This window comes from Oxyura jamaicensis, chromosome 7, assembly GCF_011077185.1.
Source record: "Oxyura jamaicensis isolate SHBP4307 breed ruddy duck chromosome 7, BPBGC_Ojam_1.0, whole genome shotgun sequence".
Classification (NCBI taxonomy): Eukaryota; Metazoa; Chordata; class Aves; order Anseriformes; family Anatidae; genus Oxyura; species Oxyura jamaicensis.
In genome coordinates, this window is record NC_048899.1 from 25,841,880 (window position 1) to 25,868,306 (window position 26,427).

At 47.6% G+C, this 26,427-nt stretch overlaps 1 protein-coding gene and 1 long non-coding RNA gene across 8 annotated transcripts in view; one reads left to right on the top strand and one right to left on the bottom strand.

Moving 5' to 3' along the window:
* LOC118170050 overlaps positions 1-13,147 on the top strand; it is a 56,126-nt gene extending 42,979 nt beyond the window's left edge. For all 3 annotated transcript variants that reach the window (XR_004752464.1, XR_004752466.1, XR_004752465.1), the window contains 3 exons: positions 5,461-5,546; positions 7,913-7,967; positions 9,222-13,147. This is a non-coding gene — a long non-coding RNA (uncharacterized LOC118170050). The remainder of the gene's footprint in view (positions 1-5,460; positions 5,547-7,912; positions 7,968-9,221) is intronic.
* A 7,734-nt stretch (positions 13,148-20,881) lies between these two features.
* The window catches only part of GLI2 (GLI family zinc finger 2), a 192,290-nt gene continuing 186,744 nt past the window's right edge, over positions 20,882-26,427 (bottom strand). For all 5 annotated transcript variants that reach the window (XM_035331955.1, XM_035331957.1, XM_035331954.1 and 2 more), the window contains exon 14: positions 20,882-26,046. In XM_035331955.1, the coding sequence (XP_035187846.1) occupies positions 23,690-26,046 (2,357 nt within the window). In that variant the 3' untranslated portion in view covers positions 20,882-23,689. The remainder of the gene's footprint in view (positions 26,047-26,427) is intronic.

Consider the following 26,427-nt stretch of genomic DNA (forward strand, 5'->3'; position numbering starts at 1 on the left):
GGCAGGAAATGAAGGCGGCTGTATCTGCGGGGGGATTCGAGGCAGCAGATGGCAATTACCTGCGCCGGAGTTTGGCCAGAGCCCCGCTCCGCTCCTCCCAGAGCTGCCGCGGGGCTGGAGGCTGACGGCCGGGGTGCAGGTGCTGGGGGCCGTGCCCCAGCTGTGGCCGGGGTGGTTGGTGGCAGGAGGAGATGGAGAGTTTGTGCATGGGTGGGAAAGTCAGCTTTTTTTTTTTTTTTTTTTCTTTTCCTTTTTTTCTTTTTTTTCTTTTTTTCTTTTTCTTTTCAGGGGTGCCGCGTTGGGAGGGATTGAGGTGCTGCCAGTTTAGGTGCCCTCTTGCTTTGCGATGGGTCAGAAAACTAGCTTTGGGTGTCCCCTCTGTTCAGTAGAAATTGTGCGTATTGGAGGTGGCAACTTCACCCGACAGTGTCTTGGTGCATGAGACAGGAAGAGACCCATTGCCCAGTGCTGCTCTGCCTTTTGGGGGACACTGGGGATGTCCCCTGGATGGACTACACGGGGTTTGGATGGACTACACGGGTTTGCACAGGCACCACACAAGCCATCCTGCTCCTCTCAGCTCTCGCCACGCTGGGAAAAATCTGGTTTCCCACTAGGTGGTAGAGGAGAGCTTGGCTGAAAACCCTCAGCTTCCCACAGCCGAGCACGAAGGAGGGGAGCCTACGTGAAAGTAAACCTGGCTGTTTTACCCCAAACTCCACCCCGGGCGCTGTGCAGCGGGGCATGAGTGCTGGCTCTGGGCTCCTGGCCCCACTGCAACAGGCACATCGGTTTTGTCACCTGCAGGCGTTTTATGACCCTTTAATGATAGGTATTTGGAAATATGGCATGGGAGGGTGGGAAGTGTTAATGCTGATCGTGAGACGGCTTAGCACACAGCCCTTCAAGGAGCTTGTGAGCTTTGTCCCATGTCTGTGCTGCCTGCTCATGGCACTTCAGCCCCTGTAATATGTTCCTCTGCTGGTAACGCCTTGTATCTCCCCTCCCACAGGTACAGCTCATCTCCATTGGCAGCTCTTCCGATCAGCCCTTTCAATCCAAGGCAGGACTCATACCCAGCATGAACAGAGAGAGGAGCGGGTTGGCAGCAGGAGCCCTGCCACCCCAAGGAGGTGACATTTCCCACCGAGACCTCGAGAGCTGCCGGTGACAGCGCAGGGCTGGGGCTCGTGGCCGCCCAGGTGACCGCTGTGCCTGGGCTGCACCCCGGGGGAGCAGAGCAGCGGCACAAACCTGAAGAGGTCCCAGCTAACATGGTTCGTATGATCATGGCATCATATCAGTCTGTAACTCCAAACCAGCCCTCAGCCCAAGGGCAGGACCAAATCCGCCCCTCCCCTGCCTGACACGTGTTTATTTGTCTAACCGGTTTTAAGAGATCTCTAATGGGGGGAATTCTGCAGCATTGCCACAATCTGCATTATCCTTATCATTAGACAGATTTTCTTGTTGTCTAACCTGCTAACCTGAATCTTTTTTTTTTTTTTTTTTTTTTTTTCCTTGCACTTGAAGCCTTTGACTGCTTGTGCAATTCACCCTGGGCATAGAAAAACGTGGTTGTCCTTTTTCACTGCAGTTTATTGATGGTCTGAAGCCTACTACCTCACCCGCACTCAGGTCTGTATTTTCTGATCAGTCCTGTGTTCTGACCCCTCAGACTCATCCTTCATGTGCCCTGCACCATCATCCCTGAAGTACAAGCTCGGCAGAGATGGGCAAAGCAGGAGATGCCACCATGGGTCAGTGCTGAGGACCCTTGACTCCTACCAGACCAAAGAGCTGGAGCTTTCCCCCTGTGCTCGCCAGGCTCCTTTGTGGGGTTGCAGAGCCAGCCCCGGGGAGATGCCCAGGCAGGGAGAGAGGCCCCCAGCCCGTGCCCTCCCCACCTCTGCTGCATCACATTTCACTGTAGGAATTTTTGGCGCTCTCTGAAATGATGGTTCAAAGGAAGAAGGGTGACAGGTGCTGCGGACTGGGGCTGGAGCCCATCACTCAAATCTCATGCCTGCACTTATTTTTGCTCACCATGAGAATTCAGAGGAGGGTGGAAGCTCTGTCTCTGTTTCTTTGAATTATCTGAAATTAATTCAAAGCCCGAATGGACAGGCGGCATGTGATGGCACAAAGCCTGGGACTCTCTGAAGTTTCCCTGGGCAAACTGAGTGAACAGGAGCTGTGCAGCTGAGCAGTCAGGGCTGGAAACTGGAAACAGGTCCTGGAAACTGCGTGATCCCAGCTTCATGCTGGGATCCCTGTGTTACCTATGCCGTGAATTTCATATGCATGATATCTGGGTTGGAATGGAGTGTGATGTCTAACCCAGCTGTGAGGATATTCCAGTGATATGTTTGAAAATGAAGGTATCTGCAGTTTCTTGGGTTGTTTCTAAGACACGGAGATTCAGAGGCAATGTGTCCTGCTCTTAGGTGTCCAGGATGGGTGCTTGAGTACAAACAGCTTCATTTTCTGAGAGGCTCATGGTAATGGTAGACATTTCATAATAGACCACAGGAGGTAGTGGATCTGAAATGTACGCATCTATTTATTTTTTTATTTATTTCTTCAGTTCAAGAAGGCCTGAATACATGGTACTAACCTCCCCAGACAGAAAAGTCTCCCCTCAGGAGTAGGAAACTCACAGGTCCAGAAGGAAAACGAGCGCTGTGGTGTGTGACTGACTGCAGGCCGAGCTGGAGGTTTGTTCAGCTCCCAGCTGGCTCCGCACTTCTAAGCAGCGGCTGTCTCGTGTGAAAAGGGACGGCCCTGGGAGTCCCACTGCCTTGTGCTGAGATACGATCCCACAGCCCCCATGTGGCGTGACTCCGGCCAGCGCACGCTCTGCCAAAACACACTGCTAGAGCGAGAGTTCCTCCAGGAGAGGCAGGGCTACAAGCCTTCGGGTTTGAAGGATGATAAAGTGGAAGGCAGGAGGTCTGTGGAGCAGGGTTATATTGCAGGGAGGTCTCTAACCCTGCAGGAGCTTTAGGCCAAGAGGTGCCCCACAGGAGTAGCCTTGATGCTGTGGCACGGCCCAGTGAGGGTAGTGCAGGCAGCAGGGGGGCAGCTTCGGCACCTGGTGGTCAAACCCCGTCAGGCTGCACGGCTCCAGGCTTTGTGTTTGTGCCAAAGACCTGGGGAGCATCCATCCTGTGGCCTCTGCCCACGAGGAGATCGTGGCTTATTTGGCAGTAAAGGCGCTCGGGGGGATTCGGGAGGTTTCACTCCTTCGTGACCTCTGTTTTCACAACAGTTTCCAAACCTCCTCCTCCCGAGAGCTTTCCCGTGTGCCCACACACTGCACACCCCTCGGCACAGCGAGGAATGCTTTTACTCTGCTCTGGTTTTAGCCTCCAAATCTCTCTCGGACAGAAACAATATGGAATGAACAAAACTTGTGCTTTTCTCAACAGCTTCTTCTTTTTCCCAACTTCTTCTCAGTGCTGTGTTAACCTCCTAACTTGCTTTTCTTTTGCACCATCCCAAAGCACTTTGTTCTTTAACGTATTAATCTTCACTACAGCCCGGCAATGCCAGGACATGCTGGTACTTCTCTTCCCCTCCTGTTTTTGTGGGTAGGGAACTGAGGCACAGATCAATTAAGCAAATTACCCATGGGCAACAGCAAACCCATGGCAAAGCAGGACAGGTGTCCCGCAGCTTCCAAAGTGCTTTTTTGGGTACCTCTTTAGAAGACCCAGAGGCTGACCATGGATGGGTGTGAGCCCTGAAAGAGGGTGATGATGTGCTGGGTTTCTCAGCTGGTTTCTTTGCATGTGTTACAGAGATGGATTAGACAAAGAGTCAATGAGGGTGAGTGGTTTGGGTTGGCTTGAGGGTTTTTGGGGAGACTGCCGCTTTATGACCTTGAAGGAGTGCCCCAAACCCTGCCACTTTGCTCTGACACAGTGGAGCTTTTCTTTTCCATTTTTTTCTTTTTTAAAAGTAAGGAGTTTTCCAGTCAGTTGTGACATCAAGTGTCCACGTTGGAGGGAAGGGAGCGAGATGGGACTTTACATCATTGTGAGTGCTACCAGACCCCCCAAAAGGCTGAGAGTTTGGAAAGCATCCGCACGGTCCGTCACTTCCCTGAACTATCTGTGCTTCATGAGCCTCCAGCTCATGAATCTTGGAAGGAAAGACCTTCTCATGAGATTTGTGGTGTGTCCAGTCCCAGCCAGAAATACCACAAGAAAAGCCTCTCTTGGGGAGATCCCAGCTCTAACCAGGAAATGCAGAGTGATGTGAGAGCAAGAAAAATCCAGATGTGGCCACTATCTGCTTCATTTTTCTCTGGGAAACCAAGTTCTCCTTTGTGAAGCGTAGTTTTGTCAAGCATCATTCTCAAGCATATCTAACCTTCATGTTTGCCAGCTATAATTAAGTCAGCCCCACATATCAAAGCCGTGCGTGTGTGTCTGTGTGTCTGCATGTCTGTGCATATGGAGAAAGTTGCCAGCAGATCACTTTCAGTTATTTTTCTGCTAACAGATGAGGAACTGAACGGAGCTGCTCACTCCCACATTCAGGGAGAGCGCTGGCCCAGACAGCTGCCTTGGGAGAGCCATTGGCTTTTCTCCTGGTAGGCAAGCGTTGCATTTCTGAATTACTTTAGCAAGCAGAAGTGCTTAAACATTTGAGTTTTGCAAATTGAAGCAACATCCCCACAACCAAGCCAGGCGGTGCCTTGCTATCTGTCACAGTTCAGTTTTCTTTGCAGATACTGGGCCAGGCCCTGCAAAAGCAAATAGGACTGTGTGATGATGTCAACAGCCTTGTTATCAGGCGTTACTTGGGTTTGTAGTAGCTCCAGGGGAAGATAAAACTCTGGCAGGTTCATGGGCTGAGGGTCAGGGATGCTTGGAGCTCTGAGGGATGGAGGTGCACACTTGTGTATGTACGGGTGCTCCATGAAAGGAGGCAGCTGTAGGACAGCATCTACCATTTTCCATTGTCAAATCTGTATTAAATCTCCAAAAATCATTAATCTTACCCCCAAATTTGCTATTTGTTACGCTTTGGTAGGGGCTAAGAACCCTCCGGTTTTTGGCAGCTCACACTTCCAGTTAAATTAATAATAAAAGGAACAAGTGAGCCGAACTGCTGGCCTCAACTCCCCCTGCCCCTCACACACCTTTTAGACTGCGTCCACTTGGCCCCAGACCAAAATTGCTATTCCCCGGCAGAAACTCTCCAACATTTATTCATCACATACGGAGCCGACAAGTGCCTCCAATTCTCTAGTTACCGATGCACTAATGAACATCTGCTAGTGTTTCTTGCAAGTTCAAGGACTTGGGCAGGCAGTAGACTGGGGACTGAATTTCTCTGTGTGCCTGAATAAGGTAAAAAATGGATTTTACATGATGGCAGAGTCTCAGTCAAGGGTTCCTAACACTTCTCAGATAATGATTTCCAAAGCCCAAACCCTTTGGTTTACAGCTCCTTCCAGCAAGCGGGGCTCTGAGTGAAGAAGGGATGTATCTTGGACTGTCTCAAGAGCAAGAGATGGGAATCATTTTTCACTTGTAAGTTAACCTGTTTCAGGTAGGCAGCCTTTGCTGTTGCTGTTGCTGGTCCTGGAGAGCTTGAAAGTTTCTGGCTGCCGTGTAAGATCTTCTTCTTGCTTCTCTGCCTCTTGCTGGTGAAGATGCAAAAATTGTGCGGCAGTGACCATACATTCTCCTTAAGCTGTGGGTTCTCTGTTTAGAGACTTATTAAAGGAACACTCCTGTTGTTTGCAGATTTTATCATGGTGCTGCCTTTTTGATGCTCTCCAGCATCAGAAACCTCTTTCCCCACCCTTGCAGGCCCAGCTCAGCCCCGCTGCCATCCCAGGCATCTCCCCCACAGCCCAGGGTGTTCGCTCTGTTTCTCTCCTGCACGCATCTGGGTGAGGGGACGCCTGGTTCCTGGCCAAGCAGGGAGCTGTTTCTAGTTTTCCTGTGGCAGGTTGAAATAATAATAATAATCATAACAACAACAACAATAACAATAACAACAACAACAATAATAACAATAACAATTATAATAATAAGCTGACTGGGATGGCAGGAAACAAGTTATTTTAGAAATTAAGAGTATTTGCACTTCTTGGCCCTCCTCCTGGAAGGTCTGTAGCATGGCCCATCCCTCACCTAGACCAGCATGGCACAGGGATGCAGGCTGCTGCCCTGGTACCCAAAGACAACAAACCAGGCATTTTCTCTGAAAATCCCACAAGTTTTCTTGCCACTTGCCCAGTGTTTTGCATGCCATCAGGCTGTGAGCAGAGGAAAGGCAGCAGTGCTGGTGACAGCCACCCAGGGCAGTTCCTGCCCCCAAGCAGGGGGAGAGAAGCCAGGAGCCCGCCTGGCAGCACCCTGTGGTTGTGCTGCACCTGGGGGTCACTGCCTTTTTTGCCCTTACCTTTTTTCCTTTTTTTAAAAAACAAAAACAAACAACAACAACAAAAAAACACTAAGCACCTGCACTTTGCATGCTGGCTCACCAGTCTGGCACACTCGAGGCAGTACTTGGAGGATGCCGATATCTTGCTGACAGTACTAGATGATGGGACCCTGTGTGTCCCTGTGGTGGACATGACAGAAACACCTATTGGCATTCTTACTCAGTCCTCAGACACTTCTACCATCCACACGTGGGCACGGGCAGTGCTGGGTGATCAGGATTTTGTGCGGCATCTTTAAACACTGCTGTCTGGGGAAAAAAGGCTCCAGCTGCCAGTGAGGTCAATTTTCTCTCTGATGATAGTTCGGCCTGGAGGATATAGAGTATCAAGGGAGCTGCAAAATTTGAGTATGATGTAATTTAGAGGTTTGTGTCCTCTCTGTGAGGTGCACATCCTATGCACATATCCCCCTTTTAACAGACAGTGGAGTATTTAGAAAATCTCAGTGCTCAAAGTAGGAAATGGGAACCCGTCGCTTCTGTTGGTTTCACACCGGACAGGCCCCAGGTCTGCACACAGGAGCCATGCTGCAAGCACTGCAGCGGCTAAAAATTTCTACCAGCAATGCTGGGAACAGACAGACCCAGCAGAAATAAGGCTTATTTCATAAAGGAATTTATGCTAGCGATGCTCTTCAGTAAAGTGAGCCAATTCTCCATATTAACTCTATTTACTTACCTTATGCTGCTTGCAAAATCATTATTCTCGCTATGTTGGGACTTTCAGCAGTGCCATCACCCTTCCAGCATCAGCAGGGCAGGAGCTGGGGCTGTTGGAAGCCGTCAGCAGGGCCATGATCAGAGCTCCCACTGCTGGCCTGGGCCGTGGTCATCGGCTCCCAGTCCCCGCGGCACTGCATGCACGCACATGTGCCGATGAACACTCAGCCCTGAGAAAGGCTGAAAATTCCCTGCTTAATGTCTGCTGTCAGAAAGTGCTGCTCTGCCAAAATCAAACTATCCCACGGGAGCGTGTCGGTTCGGACAGACTGAAGTTCAGGGCACCAAAAATGAGAATAACTCGTTTCAGTAAACTCTCAGCAGTCAGCAGGCAGCTGTCAGACTGGGGCATTGCAAGTGTTCAGTCTGAAATGACTTCTCTTTGGCACCTCTGTGCATTAATGTATGCCGCAGCAGAAATTCTTGTATGAAAAATACAAAATGAATTATGAAACAGAATAATGCTATACAAATCTGGAATGGAATAGAAACACATAGTACTCTAAAATGAAATTTATACTAAGTGTAAACATAACGGAATAGAAAACCTCTAAAGGAAATAATCCCAAAATGCAAACAAATGTTTCAATTGCCCTGAACCAAAGTGTTTTCAAATTGCTGTTTTGTGAGGGATGGATCACAAACTCCATTTTCCCCTTTCTCTTCAGTTTTTATATGTAAGTCAGAATTGTGACTTAAAAATTCTGTCTTCTTCCCATGACAGCTCTCCATTCTGAGAGCTGAACAAGTGTTTTCCTTCTGCTACAGACAGAAGGCGGGTGAGGTCAGCCTCTTGCCATTTTGAATGCTTCAGGGGGGCTCTGGTGATGGCTGTCCTTTTGCTGGTCCTTGTGGTTGTCGGTGAAGCCTGTATTGCAGGCAGGAGCAACAAACCCAGCAGCGACATCCCTTGGTATGAGGGCTTGGGCACTATGTCTGCACAGAGGGAGCGCAAGTGGCCGCTGAGCTTTGGCTCTGTGACTCTTTACAAGGCTCAGGAGACATGGGATGCTTTACTGTTGGCCTGAGCAGAGGAAACGTTGCCGTGCTGTGAGCAAGAAGCATGCCTGGCCAAAAACCGCCTCCAGCAGGGGCTCCCCGGCATGCCCGCAGGTCAAGGGCAGGGTGTCTGCTTGAAGGTGGATGCTTCCTAACACGCAGGCATCGGTAACCTAAAGCAGGTTTATGACAGAGCCAAGATCAGGCATTAACGCAATAGGCTGGTAATTCAATCACTTTATAGAAGTTGATCTGTCCTTTTTATTACAATTATTGTCAGCCCGGGTGTTTCGTTCCATCACTGAAAATAAACATCATTTATCATACTTGTAAAGATTAGCCCCTGACAGCTCCAGCTCTGCTTTGCATAAATGTGTATTAATGTCGGCTCTGTCTGAAGTGGAGAGAGAAGTCTATATTTCACAAGAATGATTAGACAGTGTCACCACTGCTTTAAGTAATGTCTTATCATGACGGATAATCAAACTGTGTAAAAAAAAAAAAAAAAAAAAAAGGCAATTTCTTGCATATGCATTTTTTTTGCGTTACTGGTCTCAGAACCAGCAGTAGTTTTGCAGCTGCAGTACCGAGGCTCGTGGTGCCGGGGCTGGCGAAGCTGCTCAGGGTTTCAGGAGGTGCCTGTGGCTCAGCGCCAGGGCTGGGGCTGCCACCTCCCTGCAAGGCTGCCTGAGCGTTCCCATCGGGAGACCCTGCAGCCTTCAGCTCAGCCAGACTCGTAACTGTTGGAGCAGGATTTTTTCCATGCCTTGGGCTGAGTTTGATTTGGAAAGTTACAGCTAAAATGATGCCGTCATTTCTGAGAGTGAGATTAAGGGAAAATGTGATGCCTGGGCTAAAATGTTCTGACAGACATTTTCCAGAGGAGCTCTAGGGTTTCTGGCCCTCGGGGCAAGACCCCTACAGCTGGCACGTGCCTGCCCTGAGGTGAGGGATGAGCCTTGTTCTGCTCCCATCAATATGCACTGCAGAGATCTATATATATACACACATACATATATGTGTACATCTCATAGGCACTGATGCCCATCATGTACCAACCACAATTCACTTTCCTGCCATGCTGAAGAAGAACAACTCTACGACTTCCACGTAAGAAGATCGGAGCTGAAGAAAAGTCCTTCTTGTCAAATTTGTTATTGGATCTCATTCCACCATTTTCAGAGAACAGAGAAACACGAAACCAATCTGTTTTCAGGTGCTGGTTTAGGTGAGCTGGAGAAGTTGAACAATGCCTGTGATTTCTGGGCAGCTTGTCTAGGTTTCACAGAAGCCCCAGGTTGCAGAGCAAAGGCGCTTGTGTCGGGGTATTGCTTTCATTGTTGCTAGCTTGTAAAAGTTATTTCCAATTCTTATGCCTACAGGGAAAAAAAAAAAAAACCACCAACCAACAACTTGGAGGCACAGATCCTTAAAAGCAAATGTCAAATAAAACATTTGATTAATAATCTTATCATTTCTAACCCAGCCACCTTATTTTGGAAGGCTGGTGATTGAGATCACTGTTAATTGAAGATGACGCCTTAAAATTAGCCCTCTGCGGAGGTATCTCATTGAATCAGGTCCTAAAGGAGTGATAATACATCAAACATCGTATATGAAAACAAATAAACCTCTTCCCTGCATAACTAAGAGCTACTTCTGCTGTTGGAACTGAAGCGTTAACAGTGCTGGAGTTAGACTGAGAGCTTGTATTGCTGGTTTCTCTTTTTTTGCCTGCCAGCCCCAGCTTTTTCCCATTCAGGCTGTGGTCACCACTGGCTTCCCCCGCGGGTGTGGGGCTGGTGGCCATGCCCGAAGCCCTGCAGTGCTGCCTCCCCTTAGCTGAAGAACCTGAACCTGAAACTTTGCCACAGAATAAAACAGATGTTAACAAAAAAGCCACGCAGCCACCTCAAAGTAGCCCGGGTGCAGGAGCCGGGTGGTGGTGGTGGAAGAAAGGAGGGGGTGAGGATGGCACTGGGGCCTCCAGCCATCCCAGCAATGCTGGCTTTAGCCAGTGGCATTACCAGCCGGCACTTCTTGAAGTGCTAAAAGCTTTGGACACAGATTACCATGTGCATATTTCAATTTCCCTTAAATCCAGGGAGATTTCCTCTTAGAGCACTCTCTCTCCCTCGCTCTTTTTTTTCCTCTCTCTCTTTTTTTTTTTTTTTTTTTTTTCTTTTCTTCAGCTAGATTGTGCTTGATGGGGACTGTTAACTGAATGCAGCATATTATATATTACTTCAATAAATCACCGCCAGCCGAAGCATTCAATATCATGCGGAGCAGTAATCAGGGGAAGTCTTAATCACTCTTTAAATGGTTTGAATTTATGCCCTGCTTTCCACAGGCTCCCGTCACTGCTGGGAAGGCACGGCAGTGGCCCCCCAGGCCCTGGACCCGGTCCGGGTGTCTTGCTGGGTGAGGAGGTGCTGCTCTGCGGCCGCGTGAGCAGCTGCTCCTGCTGGGCTGAGCCCACACAGATGTGCGGCAGGTCCTGACTTTGTTTCAATGGGGAAAAATAAAGCCTTTTAATATAGACTGCTCCTTTTCAAAGAAATCATCCAAAAAGAGCAAGGCCAGCTGTTGTAATCCTCACTTTACACTGTTCTGTCCATTTGCGTTTGGTCCAGGAGATTAAAAACGTTTCCTGGATTTTTGCGAGTGAGTGGGAGAAGGGGAGAGGGAGGGCTGTCTTCAAAGAAAACAACCAGCAACCCACAAAGTGCTAAGTCTGATTTTTAAACAAACAGATTTATGACCGACGGCCCGACCTGCCGAGAGGCTCCGTGAAGGCAAAGCCCTCCGCTGGCGGAGGCGCCCGGTGTCAGCCCACCGGCAGGGAGGGCGGCAGCCTTCCTCCCCTGCACCGTCCTGCGCCGGCCTTCACCTTCCCCTCGCAGCAACCGTAGGCAGATGTTCATGATGTCATCTCTCCTGGCAATGGGAGAAAAAGAGAGAGAGAAAAAATACAAACTCATAGCAGGAAACAAATGCCCTTTTCTGGGGGGGAATTTAACCATTTTGGGTGCCCTCATGCCCGTGAGCGTGGCACTGAGGCTCACCAGGGCCATCGTGGGGCGGGAGGTGAGGTTAATGGGCTCGTTAACTGCATCTGGTGGGAGAGCCCTGCGCGGGCTGCGCCGGCTTCTCCAGCTCCGAAACACTCGGCAGGGCCCTCCAGCTGGAGAGCACGAGCCTCCCCCCGCCTTCAAAGCGCTCCCACCGCCGGGCCGTAAATCACGGCTCTCGCAGTGGAAACTGGAACGGGACCCGAGCTGAGGCGAGGCGCAGCAGCTGAGACCCTTGAACAATAGTCCTACACACAGGAAACTCGCCTATAATAGTGATTTTGAGTTCCAAGGAGCTTTGGTTTCTGACTGTTGTTTTTTTTTTTCTTCCCCAACCCAGCCCCGTTTGGTTTTTCATTCAGTTCCATGTTGTTCGTGTCTCTTAATAGGGCATCTTTCATTATCATTATCCCTAATAGTGGTTTATTGTATTAGTTACAGTTAATTTAAATGTTACCGAAGCATTGAAAACAGATTGCAGATGTTTTGAAACAGATGTTATTTTAATGTTAAAACAAAATCATGAATATTTATAGGTCATTATTGCCTGGGTTGAATTAGACTCTTTAAATAGTAATGTATGGGCTTAACATCTTTTGAAGGAAATGCTCCAAAAAAAGGTGAATGGAAAAACACTGTCATACGAAGACGTGTAAATCGTTTCTTCTGCCTTACTGACTTTTCCTTTATGAATGGTCAGAATTAATTACGATTTTATTACTAAACCAGGTACTATTCCTGCTCTGTAACTGCAGTTACAGGACAAAGTTTTCAGCTCAAAAACACCTTTCCAGCTCTCCGTTTCATAGAAAAGAGGCCCATCAGCTCCCTGCAAGCAGACCTAAAGCTGGAGCAATATTTTGAGGTAGAGTCATCAGTATTAAAGCAAAAATAAGGTGAAGATGATGCAAGCACACAACTCACTTGGTGTCAGTCTTTCCTACAGAAACACAAAGGGGGTTTGTTAATGCCACATGCAGGCTGCCTCTGTTTGAGTCATATTTCTCTCCTTATGGAGATGAAGTTAGTCTTTAAGGCATCAGCTCAAAATGGCCTTTCATTCATTACAAAGTTATTTAGTTACGGGTAGGTAACTCCAAATGACATTTCTACATCTCGCACTTTTTTAGTTGATCCTAGCTGCTAAATGACATGGAGAGAGCGGCAGAGTATGGTGGTGGAGTTCAGTGTGTTTTGGCTAATTTTGGATGGGGCCCATGCTTCTGGAGTTGGAAATTTGCCTCCAAGATGATGAGCTTGTGCACCTCCCTCTGGGAGAGCTGTGAAGTCGGGAAGTTAAAAAAAAAAAAAAGTTGGTGAAAAATTAAAACCAAGAAGAATGTAAGCACTGGGATATTTCTCTGCTCTCCAGAAGGACATGCAAGCACTTCTGCTACCTCAGATGAGTCGTGTCCTCTCTAGCTCAGTAGTACTGACTCTGGGGGTAGTGCTGGGGATGGAGAGGCTGGTGGCAAGGGGACAGGCTATCAGGCAGCCACCCACCCTTCCTACTGCACTTTGCTTGTGTCTGCAGGGATGATGTGCAGCATTGAGCCTTTTTTTTTTTTTTTTTGACTTCAAATTTACTAATTTGGAGGAAAGCCTGAGTCCTCCTGAAGCTGGCAGGACTCCTTGTCTACGGGCACAAAATCCCAGAGCAGATGGGCACACATTTCGGCTAAGCACAGCAGCAGTTGTTGAGCATTAGGGTCTGTAATCTCATCCAGGAGCATCCCAACAGCCGCCTCTGCTTCTCCTTCGGCCAAGGGGCGCGAGCATCACCCCGTGCTGCTTGGGCTGCCTCCCGCTGCTCACAGCATCACACTGCTGCCACTGCACACTGCAGCGTTGGGCCTCAAAAACTCAGGACCTGCGTTTTCCAGCAAGGACAGCAGTAAGAAACACAACATTTCAGTTTCCATCTAGATATGAGGGTTACATGAAAAGTGATAAAAACCTGCACACCATATTCTCCTCCTGACCTGAGGGCTGGGTTAGGGATGGCCAGGCTGCAGGGCTTGGTTGCGGCTGAGGTCCATGGAGTTCTGACTGCATTCAGGGACCTGGCTGTAGAGACCTTGCACCAAGGCTCACAGAAACACCAGAATTAATTTTGTTTTCTACAAATTGGCCAAGAATGTTTTCTATTGCAATCTTAACTCTTGATTTTAAAAGCCATACTGAGAAATGGCATACATCCAAGTGAAGACATGCTCCTTCAACAGCTTGAACTTGCCCTTCCACCACTTTCTTGTCCCAAGGATCACGGAAAGCCTGGTACAATACATTACATTCAGTAGGCTGCCAGAAAGAGCGTTCATTTAGTTTGATGACAGATTAATACTGATTCACAAATTAATTTTGTCTCTTTGTATATCAAGGGTGTCCGCAACGTATTTAATTTGTAATAAATATAATTATAGAAATGAATGAGCTATCAAGATTTTTAAAGTATGATCCATCAATGTTGGCATGACTTGTAATCCTGGTCATTATAAATAAAACGGGTCTTTTGCAATATGGAATGCAATTTTCCCTGTAGTTTGTCTCATTATTTTCTGACATGTGGGTTAATATTAAATTACAATGCCTTAATTTTCAAATCAGGGCTCAATTTGTAAATAAGAGGTTAATAAATAACCTTTCCAGCTGGAGGCCTTCATTAAAATAAACTTTTAAATGAGATATTTGCCTCTTGGTTGAAGCATTGATGGTACCAGCATTGTCTCATCCTTTATATTGCAAACAAAACAAAAAAGCTTGCATGGCTGCCAGAAAACCCTGTCCAAAGAGTTATTGTACTGCCGGTGTTTTCATATGGCCTTTCAGATGTCCCACCTAACTGGATTATACCCTGACCGGCTCCATCTCCTGTATCCTGACACGTGGAGTGCAGACCGAGCTCTCTTCATTTTACGTGACCTTGAGCACACTGTGAAGCCTGCAGGTGGCTGGAGCCTGCTGTCATGTGCGGTGCTGTACATTTTAGTGGTCTTTGAGTTGTCCATCCCACCTGGGCAATGCAGCTTATTGCTTCTAAGCCACGGGGCTCAGACCTCCTTCTTAGTATTCTTATTGCTGTGCTTCGTGTGATGCTTGTGATGGTTTCTCCCACCACCAGTGCTTTTCAGGAAAAACACTTTTCCCAAAACTGTCACATAGTTCTTCACAGAAATTTCATGTTCTGAGCTGTAGAGCTGAATTCTCTCAGTTTGCACAGATGAAAAGTTCTGGCTTCTCCACTAAAGGCATCTCTGTTTGGGCCCTGAACCTAAGCTGCATTGGTTTGGGCTTTTTCCATTGCTGACTGACCAGCTTGGACAAAAGCTATTTCCTCAGTAGCTGAAAGGAAAGAAACATTATGTGCAATTTTATCAAAAAGACAAACACAAACAAAAACCAAACCCAGCCAACCAACCAACAACAAAAATACAATCCCAGGACACAGTAGGAAAACTCAAAAAATGCTAACACACTCTTGAATGCAGTAGCAGGTGGCTCTGCAAGACACGTCTAAGTAAGGCAGCTAATAAGATCAAATAGGCTTTTGAAACAGCAAAATTTCAGGCTGAAGCATTGGAGAAACCATTTTCAATAGAAAGCACCTTGGCTGTGTCACTTTGACCAGCTCAGCCCTGTGTCTTTTAGCACAAGCCTACAATGGGTAGCCACATGCCGGCCTTGGCAGCAGCAACGGGTGAGCATCAGTTTTTTTTTTTTAATTTTATTTTTATTTTTATTTATTTTTTTTTTTTAAAAAAGTGTCATGCCCTCTCCAGGGGAAACATGCCTGAAGCCCAAGGAACATAGGGCAGTTGTGATGAGAGGGGCCCTGTGGCTTGTCCTCCTCTTGTAATGCCAGAGCAGCATCTCTCTGCTGCTTGTCTACAGGAGCATTCTGGTTTGTATATTCCTGGTAACATTTAGTTAAAGTGGAACATGGCCTCATCTCGAGCTCTACTAAACTTCTGTGCTCATCTGCCTTCAGCAAAAAGCCCCCTGAGGACAGGATCAGTTCACACTCTTCCATGAGGTCAGTGAGATGTTTCTTGGGTGTCATTTCCACCTCTTGGCTAGTTTTGCCTGTTAGTGCCAGATCTCTGTGTTTTCTGTGGCTATGAGAAATGGTAGGCTCAAAACTCAGTGTCTTAACAGAAAACAAACCACCACTACCAAAAGAAACACACAGATTAAGCCTGACCTCAAGACCCTTTCTGGCTTAATTGTTTAGACTTGTAGTCACAAATACTCCTAGTGTGGTCCTGTGGTTACCTACCTAGCAAGATAAATTATGCTGGGACCTGCTTGTGCTACTTATGCCAGAAGCCAGTCTCCTTCAGTGTGGTACCCAGTTGGGTTTATTCGAGAATTGTGTTTTCTAATTCGAGTGGTTTTCATTCAGCCTAATAGAGAGCAGTGATGCACATGCACAAGACCAAGTTTACAATTATAGCCCTCTGATGGTTCTGCATTTATTTTCATTCAAGAAACAGCAGATGCCTTTTGAATAGTAGTCAAGAAGTTTGAAATATCTTTAAATAAATAAACCTCCTGTCCATCTATGGATTTTAGTCTGAGGGGAGAAAAGGCTCCCTTTGTTCACCATTTGCATTACCAAGTGAACCATTTCTGAGCCTTGCTGAATCATCTGGGCCAGCACTTTGCCCGAGGTGTCTCATGTCAGCACTGAAATGAGGGCTGGGAAAGGTGTTTTACCTTAGCTAATCTAATCATAACAAAGTACAGTACTTTGTGTGTTAGCTGGAATAATTTTAAACAGAACTAACAATGTGTTTTTCCTGTTATAAGAAAGGATGTTACTAATCTAAATGGCTCTCATTCCCTGACTTTATTATGCACCTTTTTCTTTTGTGAGGTCTGTTTGGTCCCAACTTCAGACAAGTGGAAGAACTTCATAGGAAGAGCAGGGGCGGAAAACAGCTCCTCATGGGCCCCTTGAGACATGACTTTTTCTGGTACTGATTCACCTATGATGAAGTCAAACCCAGCTCTCTACATCCTATTTTTTTTTTTTTTTTAAGTAAATGACAGCTAAAATGTTGAAGAAAAAATGTAATGATAATATTTTAGCTGAAAATCCTTTTGATATCACTTTTACAAGACTACTTGGAAGTCATGTCTCAGCCTCGTGCTCTTCTAAATCCAAGATTTAGATTTGGAAGGTTTTTAGGCTAAACTCATTAATGCACTGTTGGTATGTGTTGAATTTTGGAAAGTGTTTATAAGTCGGATCAGATTTTAAATTTACCTTTTAATTTGTGCATTTACAGTCCATTTTTCTGGAAGTGTTCAGTGGCCACAAAGCTGGCTTTCATCTCTGAGAGAAGTCTTCTCAAATACTTAGGTCTCATTGGTGCTTTCAACACCTAGACCACTGCTGATCTGTTCAAAATGCTCCCACTTATTCCAGTTAGTGATGGAAATGCTGGGATTTTTTTTTCTTTTCTTTTTTTTTTTTTTTTTTCCAATTAAGTAGAAACATTCACCTGGCTCAGCCCCAGTTTTTTTCCCCTTAAACATTTTTCATTCTCACTGACAAGTCTCCAGACATTGCTAAGACAGGTGATCATTTCCTGAGTGTTCCTCGAGCGAGGTGAGACCTGTTTGGCTCCTGGATGGCTGCTAACGAGGGAAAGTCGCTGGCCTGCGATGAGGATCGTCACTGGGAGCACCCTCCTCAGTGGGTGCTGGTGTTAGATGGGTGCAGCCTCTTGGCCTGCATAGCAAAACCCGTTTTCTCGCCCCCTCCTTAAGATCTCCCAGATAGAGTAATGCCGCCCACTTTCAGTGTGCCTGGAGTGATGTTTAATCCTCTGTGCACTTCATGTAACGCGATCGAATTTCACTTATTGTCATTATTGATGAGTGACACGGAGGTTAAATGATTTGCATCAAGACATTTTCCTCAAGAAAAAAAAAAAAGTTAACACATCACTTTTCAGTCAGCTGAGACACTTTGCTCGGATGCCAGATAGCTGGGTAAGTGCAGCAGACAGGTACCCTTGTGGAGGGCCGCATTGCCAGCAGGGAAATGGGGCCAATAAAGCCACCTGGAGATTATCAGCTTGCTGCTATGCAATAACACTGGGCAGAAACTGAGAAGCACGTGTGTTTCCTGCAGCTTGGCCGAGCCGCTGGGGCCGGGAGCGCCTTTGCTCCGAGGTCTGCAGCCAAGGGCAGGAGGCTGGCGTTGCCAAAGGGTGGGGCCGGCCACCTACAGACTCCAGGCCCGGGCCTGCTTCGCCTCTCTGAGCCTGCAGTGAATCAGCCCCAGCCGTGCCCTCGGTCGCCGTCACGGCCATGGCACTGCCACCTGCCTGGCTGGCTGGAGCCCCCCAGCTGCCGGATGGGGCCTGTGCCCCCAGCCTCGCCGCCTGGCCTGGCGGTGGCTGCCAACACGGCCAGTCACCCGAGTAGTGGGCATGGGGGGTAACAGAGCCCACATTAGTGCTTTTGTTCCCCAAAGCCCTTAATGTAAAGCTCTACAGATGTAAAATTGTCTTCAAAACTGGATCTCACACCCACAAATATGTCTAAACTTTGCTTCCTTGTTTTCCTTTTGTCATGGCCAGTAACTCCGCATGGCCTCCAACATTTTGGAAGTGAGAAAAACACTGGGAGACAGAATGCCATGAAAAAACATTATCCCTGTTTTGCCATGACTTTTTCTTCCTTCCCGGCTGCTCTCCTCATTTAATTTGATCTATTTTAACCACTACCATGCTGTAGCACAAACCTGTGCTCTCGCCAACATCCAGCTGTGCAGTATGTGCTCCTCTCCTGCACAATTCCCTCTGCAGGTGTCAGGAAAGCTGTTCCTCGTGCTCCTGAGTAAAAAAAGGCAACTGTCTGTCTGTCAAACACTGACAGAGAGGGTGTCTGTATGGGTGAGTGCTCTGGGGTCCTTCCTGGAGAGGAACAGAGAAGGCACAGTGGATGGGGGAAAGGGAGGTGTATGCGAAGGTTGTCTTTAGCTGTAGTCTTTTTGTATAGTCAAGGGAGGGAGAAAGGGAAAGGGGCAGGAAAAGGGAAAAGGAATGGGAGAGTGAGACTCTTTTAGAAAATTGTTCAGAGCGTCAGACCAAGGTTCTGCTCTGAGTCCTTCCTTAAAAGTCCTCTCTTTCTGAAGAGTCCTCTGGGCTGTACTTAGTAAGAGTTAAGACCAGACCAAAGATTTATATAGCTCCACGCTCTGTTTCCTGATGCAGGAGCTGCCTTTTGGTGTTTCTTGCCATGTCTGTTGCTCCTTGGTGATAACACCACACAAATTATCATAGAGATACAGTTGTAAAATGGCCTCTCTGATGGAGAACACTGTTCACAGGACCCTTGGGAGTAGTGGCCACAGAGTTTGCTTTTCAGTAAGACATTGATACTTAGAGACATTTCCAGCAAGTGCACTGTTGTTGAGTGCTGCAGCTCTTTCAAAGTTGACAGCAGGCAGGCCACTGTGCCCCCTACATATCTGCCTGACAGGCCAGCGTGGGGAAAATGGAAATAGGGAGGGCAAGGGACCAGTGCAATGAATCACAGGTGTTAGTGTAATAGGAGTAATAGGAGTAAGCTCCAGTAGTCACAAACCTTCAGCGTGTGTGAAAGCATCACTTTGCCTTTTTTTTTTTTTTTTTTTTTTAATTTTATTTTTACAGCAAACATATTTAATATAGCCATTTCAAGTTTTACATGAAGCATAAATCAAGGGTGAGAAATAAGTATGTTGGCCACAACATAGGTTGTTTTGTAGCTTCTAAATTTCTTAAGTGTTAGGTCATTTTACTTACAAGTTAAATAGCTGTCTGCAAGAGGCCTTGGTTGGTTATAAATTGTCCTTCCAATAATATAAACCACACCATTTATTTACAACATGTATGCTCTTCCAAGTAGATCCAACAGCTCGTAAAGAACAAGAGCTCCTATGTCATCCCTACTGAGACCACTGCAATAAAGAGCCATTGGAATGACTCCGTACTCAGTAAGTGCAATCAGGTCCACCAACAGTAGCTTTTATGGACTTTTTCTCCCCTCCAGGAAAACTTTTGATATTAGTGCAATTTCAAAGAGATGTGATGGTCTTACCCAGAATGGGATCTTACTCCTCCTGTGCCTTCAATGGTTTTGGGAGTGGAGTGAAGTAACACACTCACCAGAGAGTCAGAATCAGCCCTGTTAGGATGTTTCATTTTCATAAGGGAGATGATCAATTAAAAAGAGGATTAATTGAATATTACGATGTTCTCACAGTTATATAAATTCCAAGGGTCTGGCTTACAAACACCAGTTGTTGCAGAAGGTTTATTACCTTCTTACAGCTGGACAAATGAGCCTTTCCATCTCTGTTGATTCCAGGATGGCTGGGCAGTAAAAAAGTGTATGCTGGTACATGACCTCGGGTGTATTCCTAGGAAATATTGACCCAGTTTAAGTAATAAAGATGTTCTTACACAGGGAGAGGTGTGCCCTGATCATACTCTAAAGTGAAATACTGCCTAGAAGTGGCATTTGATCTAGATTAGAGACTCACTTTCAGTGTTTGAAGTAGAAAAGCAGTAGGAGCTGATCTGAGTCTCCAAAGACTTTTGTCAATAGAAAAGCTCTGAACTATTTCCCTTTAATAATATTACTGCATTTTAAAAAATGTTATTTGTGTAGTTCTTGGACAGTACAGAAGGGTGTGATATTTATCCAATGGATTTGCAGACTAACAGGATCATTAACACGTTAATCAACATCTTGTTCCCTGGCTCAACCTCAGACTGATGAGACTGGTGCAAGAGTCACAAGAGCATGGGATTCACCTCATCCTGCAATAAATGACGAGGATGACAGATGCCTTCCAGAGGACAATCCACCCCGTCCTACGTGTCTAAAACAGGAAAGATTAATTGTGTTTTAGGGCATGTCCATTTCTTGCTGCTGATTATGAGGGAATCCAGATGACGGGATGAGGATTTGTCCCAGACTTACCTGATTCTACTGATCAGCTCAGCAGGGGTCCTGCCTGAAGCAAAATAAGGACATCCCTTCAGTCGCCTGAAGCTTCAGGTTGATGTGCACAAAGTGCCATGGCTGATTCACACACCAACTACTTTGCTTAACAGCTGACTTTATTTGAAACTCATTGCTGTGCCCATAATGCTCATCTATGAACAGCCTCCCCAACTTCCCCTAAAGGTCTTGCCCAGTCCACATCCACCCACATCTATGAAATCAAATTGAAAATCAGTCTCTCAAGTGGCTGAGCTAACTCTTGCTGCAGTTAAAGGAAAGCTTCTGATCAATGGGCCAGACCAGGCTCTAACTGGATCATGACTAAGAAATCTGTTGCTTACCAGGTCGTTTCCCATCACATACATAGTGGACAAATTATTTTTTCCTTACTCCAAACCCAAATTTCAACTAGTCATTGTCATGGCTCATCATGGCTTTACTGATCTGAACCCAGGCAGCATCTTGCAGTGGCTCACACACCAGGCCCATTCATCTCCTCACCACCCATTCCTAGGCACCACCCGAGTCCATCTGACTGTGTCGGTGTGGCAATGCCAGACCAATGCCAACCACCATTATCAATAAAAGGCAGTAACAACAGGCACAAGGAATTATGAAAAAAATTACTTTTTAATGTACAAAAGGTTTATATACAGTTTCAGCATGTTACCTCTGTTCTTATGATGTAGAAAACAGCTAAAAATGTTCTTAAGATATAAATTTGACAGAACAATTCACCTACCGTACTTTTAGTAATGTCTTCTTATTATGTCTTATGTCTTCTATACATAATATATACAGTGCTGGAATGGTTATTATAATACTATTTCAGTAAATGAAGGAAGACCACCACTGGAAAGTCTGAGAAATCTCAAGTCATTGGAGATTTGGTTTTGCTTTTGCGTTTGATCTTTTGCAAATGAGTTATCTGTGAAGAGGGACTCAGTAGCCACCATTGCCCTGTGCAGCTGTTGAAAACATCATATTAGCAGTCAAAGGACACACAAAGGCCTGATCCATCTCAGCACAAGGGATGCCCAGTTGCACTCCAAGCGTCCAGGAAAACATACAACATCCTAAAATACGTACTGCCCTCTTTTCATAAATGCAAAGGCAAGGGCAAGGTCAGTAACTGCAGGAGAATATGTACAGCGGACTATAAAACAATCCCTTTACATACACCTTTCATGGGAGACACAAATAAACAGCCAGGCACCTTGCTTTGCCTTCCTGTCCTCACGGCCCCAGGACATCAGTGGAGTCACGGGGGCTCGAGGTGTGAAGGCCAGGGGTGAGAGCATCCTGCGCACACCCTTTGCATTTGGGATGAGGACGGGTGAGATCGCAGGATGCTGAGCAGTGCCTCCCTGCGCCAGCTGAGCCAACCCAGCACTGCCAACCGTGGCTGCTGGGGTATGAAATACTGCTTAGTTTGCCTGGAGGTAACACGTGGCATTTCACAGCAGCTCCTGGTCAGTGAGCCTGACACAACAGCTTGTGCAAAAGGAAAGCAGGGACGTTAGGACACCAAAGAGCACCGCTGCAGAGCTGCCCCTATCCAACACAGGAGACAGAGTCAGATGCAAGTGAGAACATCGCATCAGTGTGGAGAGGAGAGGGGAGATGGGAAGGAGAGGCCGAGGCCCTGAAGATGTGTTTGGTCAAGCTGTGAGAACCTGGGGAGGATGTCACACTTTTTCCCTTTCCTTCAACAAACAGAGCACAAAGTATTCGGTGCTGTGAGAGCAGTCAGAAGTTAAACAAGTCTTCCTGCTCAAGTACATGCACCCCACCACTTCTACCCTTCTGTCTAATGACAACAAAATAAATAATGCAACTAGGATTGACTTCAGTGCCAGGTGAGCCTGGCCTTGGAAACAGCTTATCGTTACTATAAGCAGTTGTATTTTGGTGGAGGATTTGGCTTTGGGAGGCCCTGCTCCTCCCATCTCTTTCCCAAGTATGTTTTGCAGGATACTCACAGACAGAGCCACTATTTTGATTCAAATACCTGTTTTGAGACTATCCAGATGCTTGCCTACACTGCAGACTGCAGGTGCAGCACTGAACTGAACCAGCCTGGGTACAAAGAGCAGTTTGTGGGTTGTCCAGGGTATACTTTTTGGATATAGCAGCTCTTTTCATACTGACCAAAGTGGTGGGACACATTAATGCAGCACTGGGTCCCTGCCAACAAGCCTCCTTGCCGGGCAGGGTTTATTAGCTCATGCTTGGCCTCCCGTTAGTGCAGTCACGTGCCAGGTGTGTACATGGAGCCCGGGCAGAACCCTGCATGCAGTAAGTGAACCCTGGCCAGACAAACCAGCTCCCACAGCGCTGCCACAGTGCAGACTGGGCTGAAACAATCAAAACCACTCTCCATCGCTATCACTTTTCTATACAAGCACCTTAGCTTGGAAAACCCAAAAGAAAGCGAAGCTGTTGCAAAGCTGCAGAGGGATATGGTAATGCATACTTCAGAAATCTGACATTAAAAAGATATTCAGGGCCCCCGCAGACAGTCCCCGTGCCGCGCCGCTGCCGCTCAGAGGGCGCACAGGTATGCACGTGTGTCACTCTGCACACTGCAGCCGTCCTGCCACGGGGGATTATTTCCCAGTGATTGCTGTTCCCAGGCCTGTGCTCCACTCTGCACTTGATATAAACCGCGTTGTAAACACATCTGATCAAAGTGTGCATTCAGCTTTCAAGTGTCTCATCAATGTGTCTTTCCAATGTTTTCTCAGAAACACCACTATGTTTTTATAAATGTACATTTTATATACGCTTCTGGCAATACACTATATTTGATTTTTAAAGGAAGAGAGGCCTTGGCTATTTAACATGAAAGCATGGTAAGGCACTTTGCTGAGAAGCCATTTGGAATCGATGCTCTTTGCAAGGTACAAAGGTATTTATGGTATAAAACAATACTGCTGCCAGAGGGCTTGTTTGGAGACTTAACTAAACACCGCTCTCATGAGAGCAGAGTACATAGTATGGCTTTTATTCTGATCAAACCCACGTCCTCCTGTTTCTTTTTGGGGCGGGTTGAAAATTGAATTTTTGCAAATGGAAAATGACAGGGAGCGCTATCTACAGGGCTGCCAAGGAGGGAGGGTTTCGTCTTGAGCCATGCTCATGCAGTCTCCTAGCTTGGTGGCAATACTGTTCAGTGCTCTGGGAAACCAAGCCAAAAATAATACTAGAGGTGCACCCTTGTGGTGCTGAACTGCCTGGATGTAGTTTACATAACTCTGTACAGACTTTAAAAATTATTTTACTTTGAATCCCTTTAATGTATTTAATACTTATCAAAAAAAATCTACTCTATTGAAACAGATTATTTTTCAAAAGCACATTCATAAAACTGCTTCACACAGACCCCTTGGATAGCGCTCAGGCCTTGTGCTTTACTGTTAGGACATCATGTTGAGAAATTTACTCTCTTCCGCCAGCGTGGTCAGCATGGAGCTCATATCGCCTATTGCCATATTGCTTATTCCCGTGGGAATGGTGGGCATTGTCAGAGAGTTTCGTGGAGTCGTCAGGCGAGAGGAGTTCTGGGAGAGGTTCTGCAGGATGCTGGGGCTCAGGGTTCCTGACATCAGGCTCGAGTGGTCCCCATCGTCCATGATGGCATCAAAATCTATTTGGGGTGGCTCAAGACCTTGCGAGTCCACCGTGCTGGACACCTGGTTCGCGCCTGGGGAAGGCAGCGCAGCCGGCTTGCCGTTCAGCGCGCACTGCTGCTGTCTGACCCTGCAGTCCGCCTGATTATCAAAGCTGCTGTTTTGTTCATACATGTGGATCTGGCCGTAATAGTACATCAAATTGTTTTCCCTCGTGCCATCCGCACACTGCTGGGCCAGCGCGGGCAACATGTCGCCAGTTCTTTTGTGCACAGCCTCTGCCGCCTCCTGGCCCGGGCTCATGGTGTTTGGAGGGTGGGGAGTTCTCATGTAGCCCAGCTGCTGCACGGTGCGGAGGCCGCGGGCTCTGCTGCCTGGGCTTGGCTCGGGTGGGGGACGAGGCTGGACCATGCCGGCTGCATACGGCTGTGCCGCTGAGCCCATCATGCTCTGCTGGGGCTCGTAGCTGGTCTGGTTGGAGGGCATGATGGGCTGGTGGAAGGCCTCTTGAGCCATGGGGAAGTTCAGGTGGGTCTGCTGAGATGAGTAGTTCTGCTGACTCGGTTCGTGCATGACCTGGTTCAGCATTGTGCGCTCGCTGTTGCTGCTGACCATTAACGAAGGGTCGGTTGCCATGTCCATTTGCTGAGGGTGGAGGTGGGGTCCGGGCTTTGCTGCCATGCTGCTACAAGAAGGAGAGATCTGATTTGGGTTGCTGCTGATTGCACTGGGGCTCAGCATCTGATGAGGTTGGTTATACCCTGTGTGCGAGCCCAGATCAGGGTTTATACCGGGGCCTAGGCTCATCGGCTGCTGCCGCAGCTGCATACAGTTTAGCCTCTGACCGTCCATGCCCACATTTCTTTGCATAAAGCTCTGCTGTGATACATTCATACTGTTCTCTGGTAGCTGCATCTGCTGCTGGTTGTAGTTCTGGTACTGACCAAAGTTCTGCTTCTGCTGCACCACTGCTAAGTTCCCTTGCGAAAACTGCTGCTTCAACTGATTGGACATCATATCAACCGTACCCGAGCTGACTTCATTCCACTGGACAGGCATGTTATTTTTATTCATGTCTGAAGAAGCGTCAAAGCTCATGGGACACTCTGCCATCATGGGCCCCAAATGGCTCATGCTCGCCTCAGCCACCGCCATCCTGCGCTGGCCAGGAAAGGCCGGGGGCTGCAGCTTCCCACCTCCCTGGAAGTTCTGCATCTCGTTGCCGTAGCCCATGGAAGTGCTCTCAGCCGCCGTCCCGTTGTTCTGAGACTTGATGTACTGCACCACGTCATCTGGCAGCATAATGTCGTCGTCTCCAACAGGTGCCTCCGCCTCCCCAGACATGGCTTCCATGGCGATGTTTTCGCTGATGCTCAGCGGCCGGGGTGAATAGGTGTGCCGGGGGAGGCTCCCATCGGGGCGCCCGTAGCTCTGGAGGCTGAAATTCCTCCTGTCTGCGGGGTGTGGAGGATGGAAGGGGTTCATGCTGTTGGTGCTGTTGAAGCGTTGAACTCGCGGGAGGGCCTGAGGGTCCCCAGCAGGTCTCCTCACTGGGTCACTCGCCCGTCTTGTGCAGTTGCCTGGCACCTCATGGGGAAATGCTGTGGCCGATGTGTAGCCATAGGTGTTGCCATCGCTGCAACGCCTGGGGCCTGGTGGGAGGCGGATAGAGGGCAAGGTGGGCTCTGGCCCGTCCATTAGTGAGATCCTGTTCTTCAGGGTCATCCTCTCCATGTTCGGCAGGGGAGTTGGAGGAGGGCCCCCTGTAGCAGCAGCGTACTTGGCTTTCAGCCTGTAGTGCTGAGCTGGCGTGAGGTTTAGCAGACCCGGCATCCCGCTGCACTGGCTCGCCTCGCTTGACCGACGGGAAGCGTCAGTTGAAATCGGGTCATAGGAGTCGGCAGAGCTCGTGTTATTGGGACGGTGCCCGAGCTGCGAAGCCTCACTGGAGCGGCGGCTGGAGAAGTACGGGGAAATCCCTGATGATCTGCGGCTCACAGTGTAGGCAGAGCTGATGGTGCTTGTCGTACTATCACGGCGCTCATTGAGTTGGTTCAGCATCGTAACCTCATTGACAGACAGCTCCATTATTCTTGGATTAGGCAGTGTAGCAGAAGAACCACCGCTATTTTCTAGAACAGAGCCTGAGAGAAAGGTTGTGGGGAAGGAAGAGGTTTAGTTAACTGAGAAATTCTGCTTGGTAATTTTCTAGGTGCTGAAACAGAGACACAGTAAGCCACCCCCCAACATTTTATAGGAATGATAGTGAATTTCATTTGCTGCTAGCGAATTCAAAGCTTCATCTACAGCTCTGTGTTTATGCACAAAGAGCAAGAAGTCTGGGGAGAGAAGACGAGTTATCCCTGGTGCAGAGTATTTGCAATGTGTACCCCCCACTGGTGCTCTGTTGCAGAGGAAGTCCCTCCACATGAGCTTTTCTTAGTGGGAAAAAAAAAAAAAAAAAAAGTAGGACTAGTGTGAACAGTGTCATAGAAATTAGAGGATCACAAAGGGATCATAGAGAC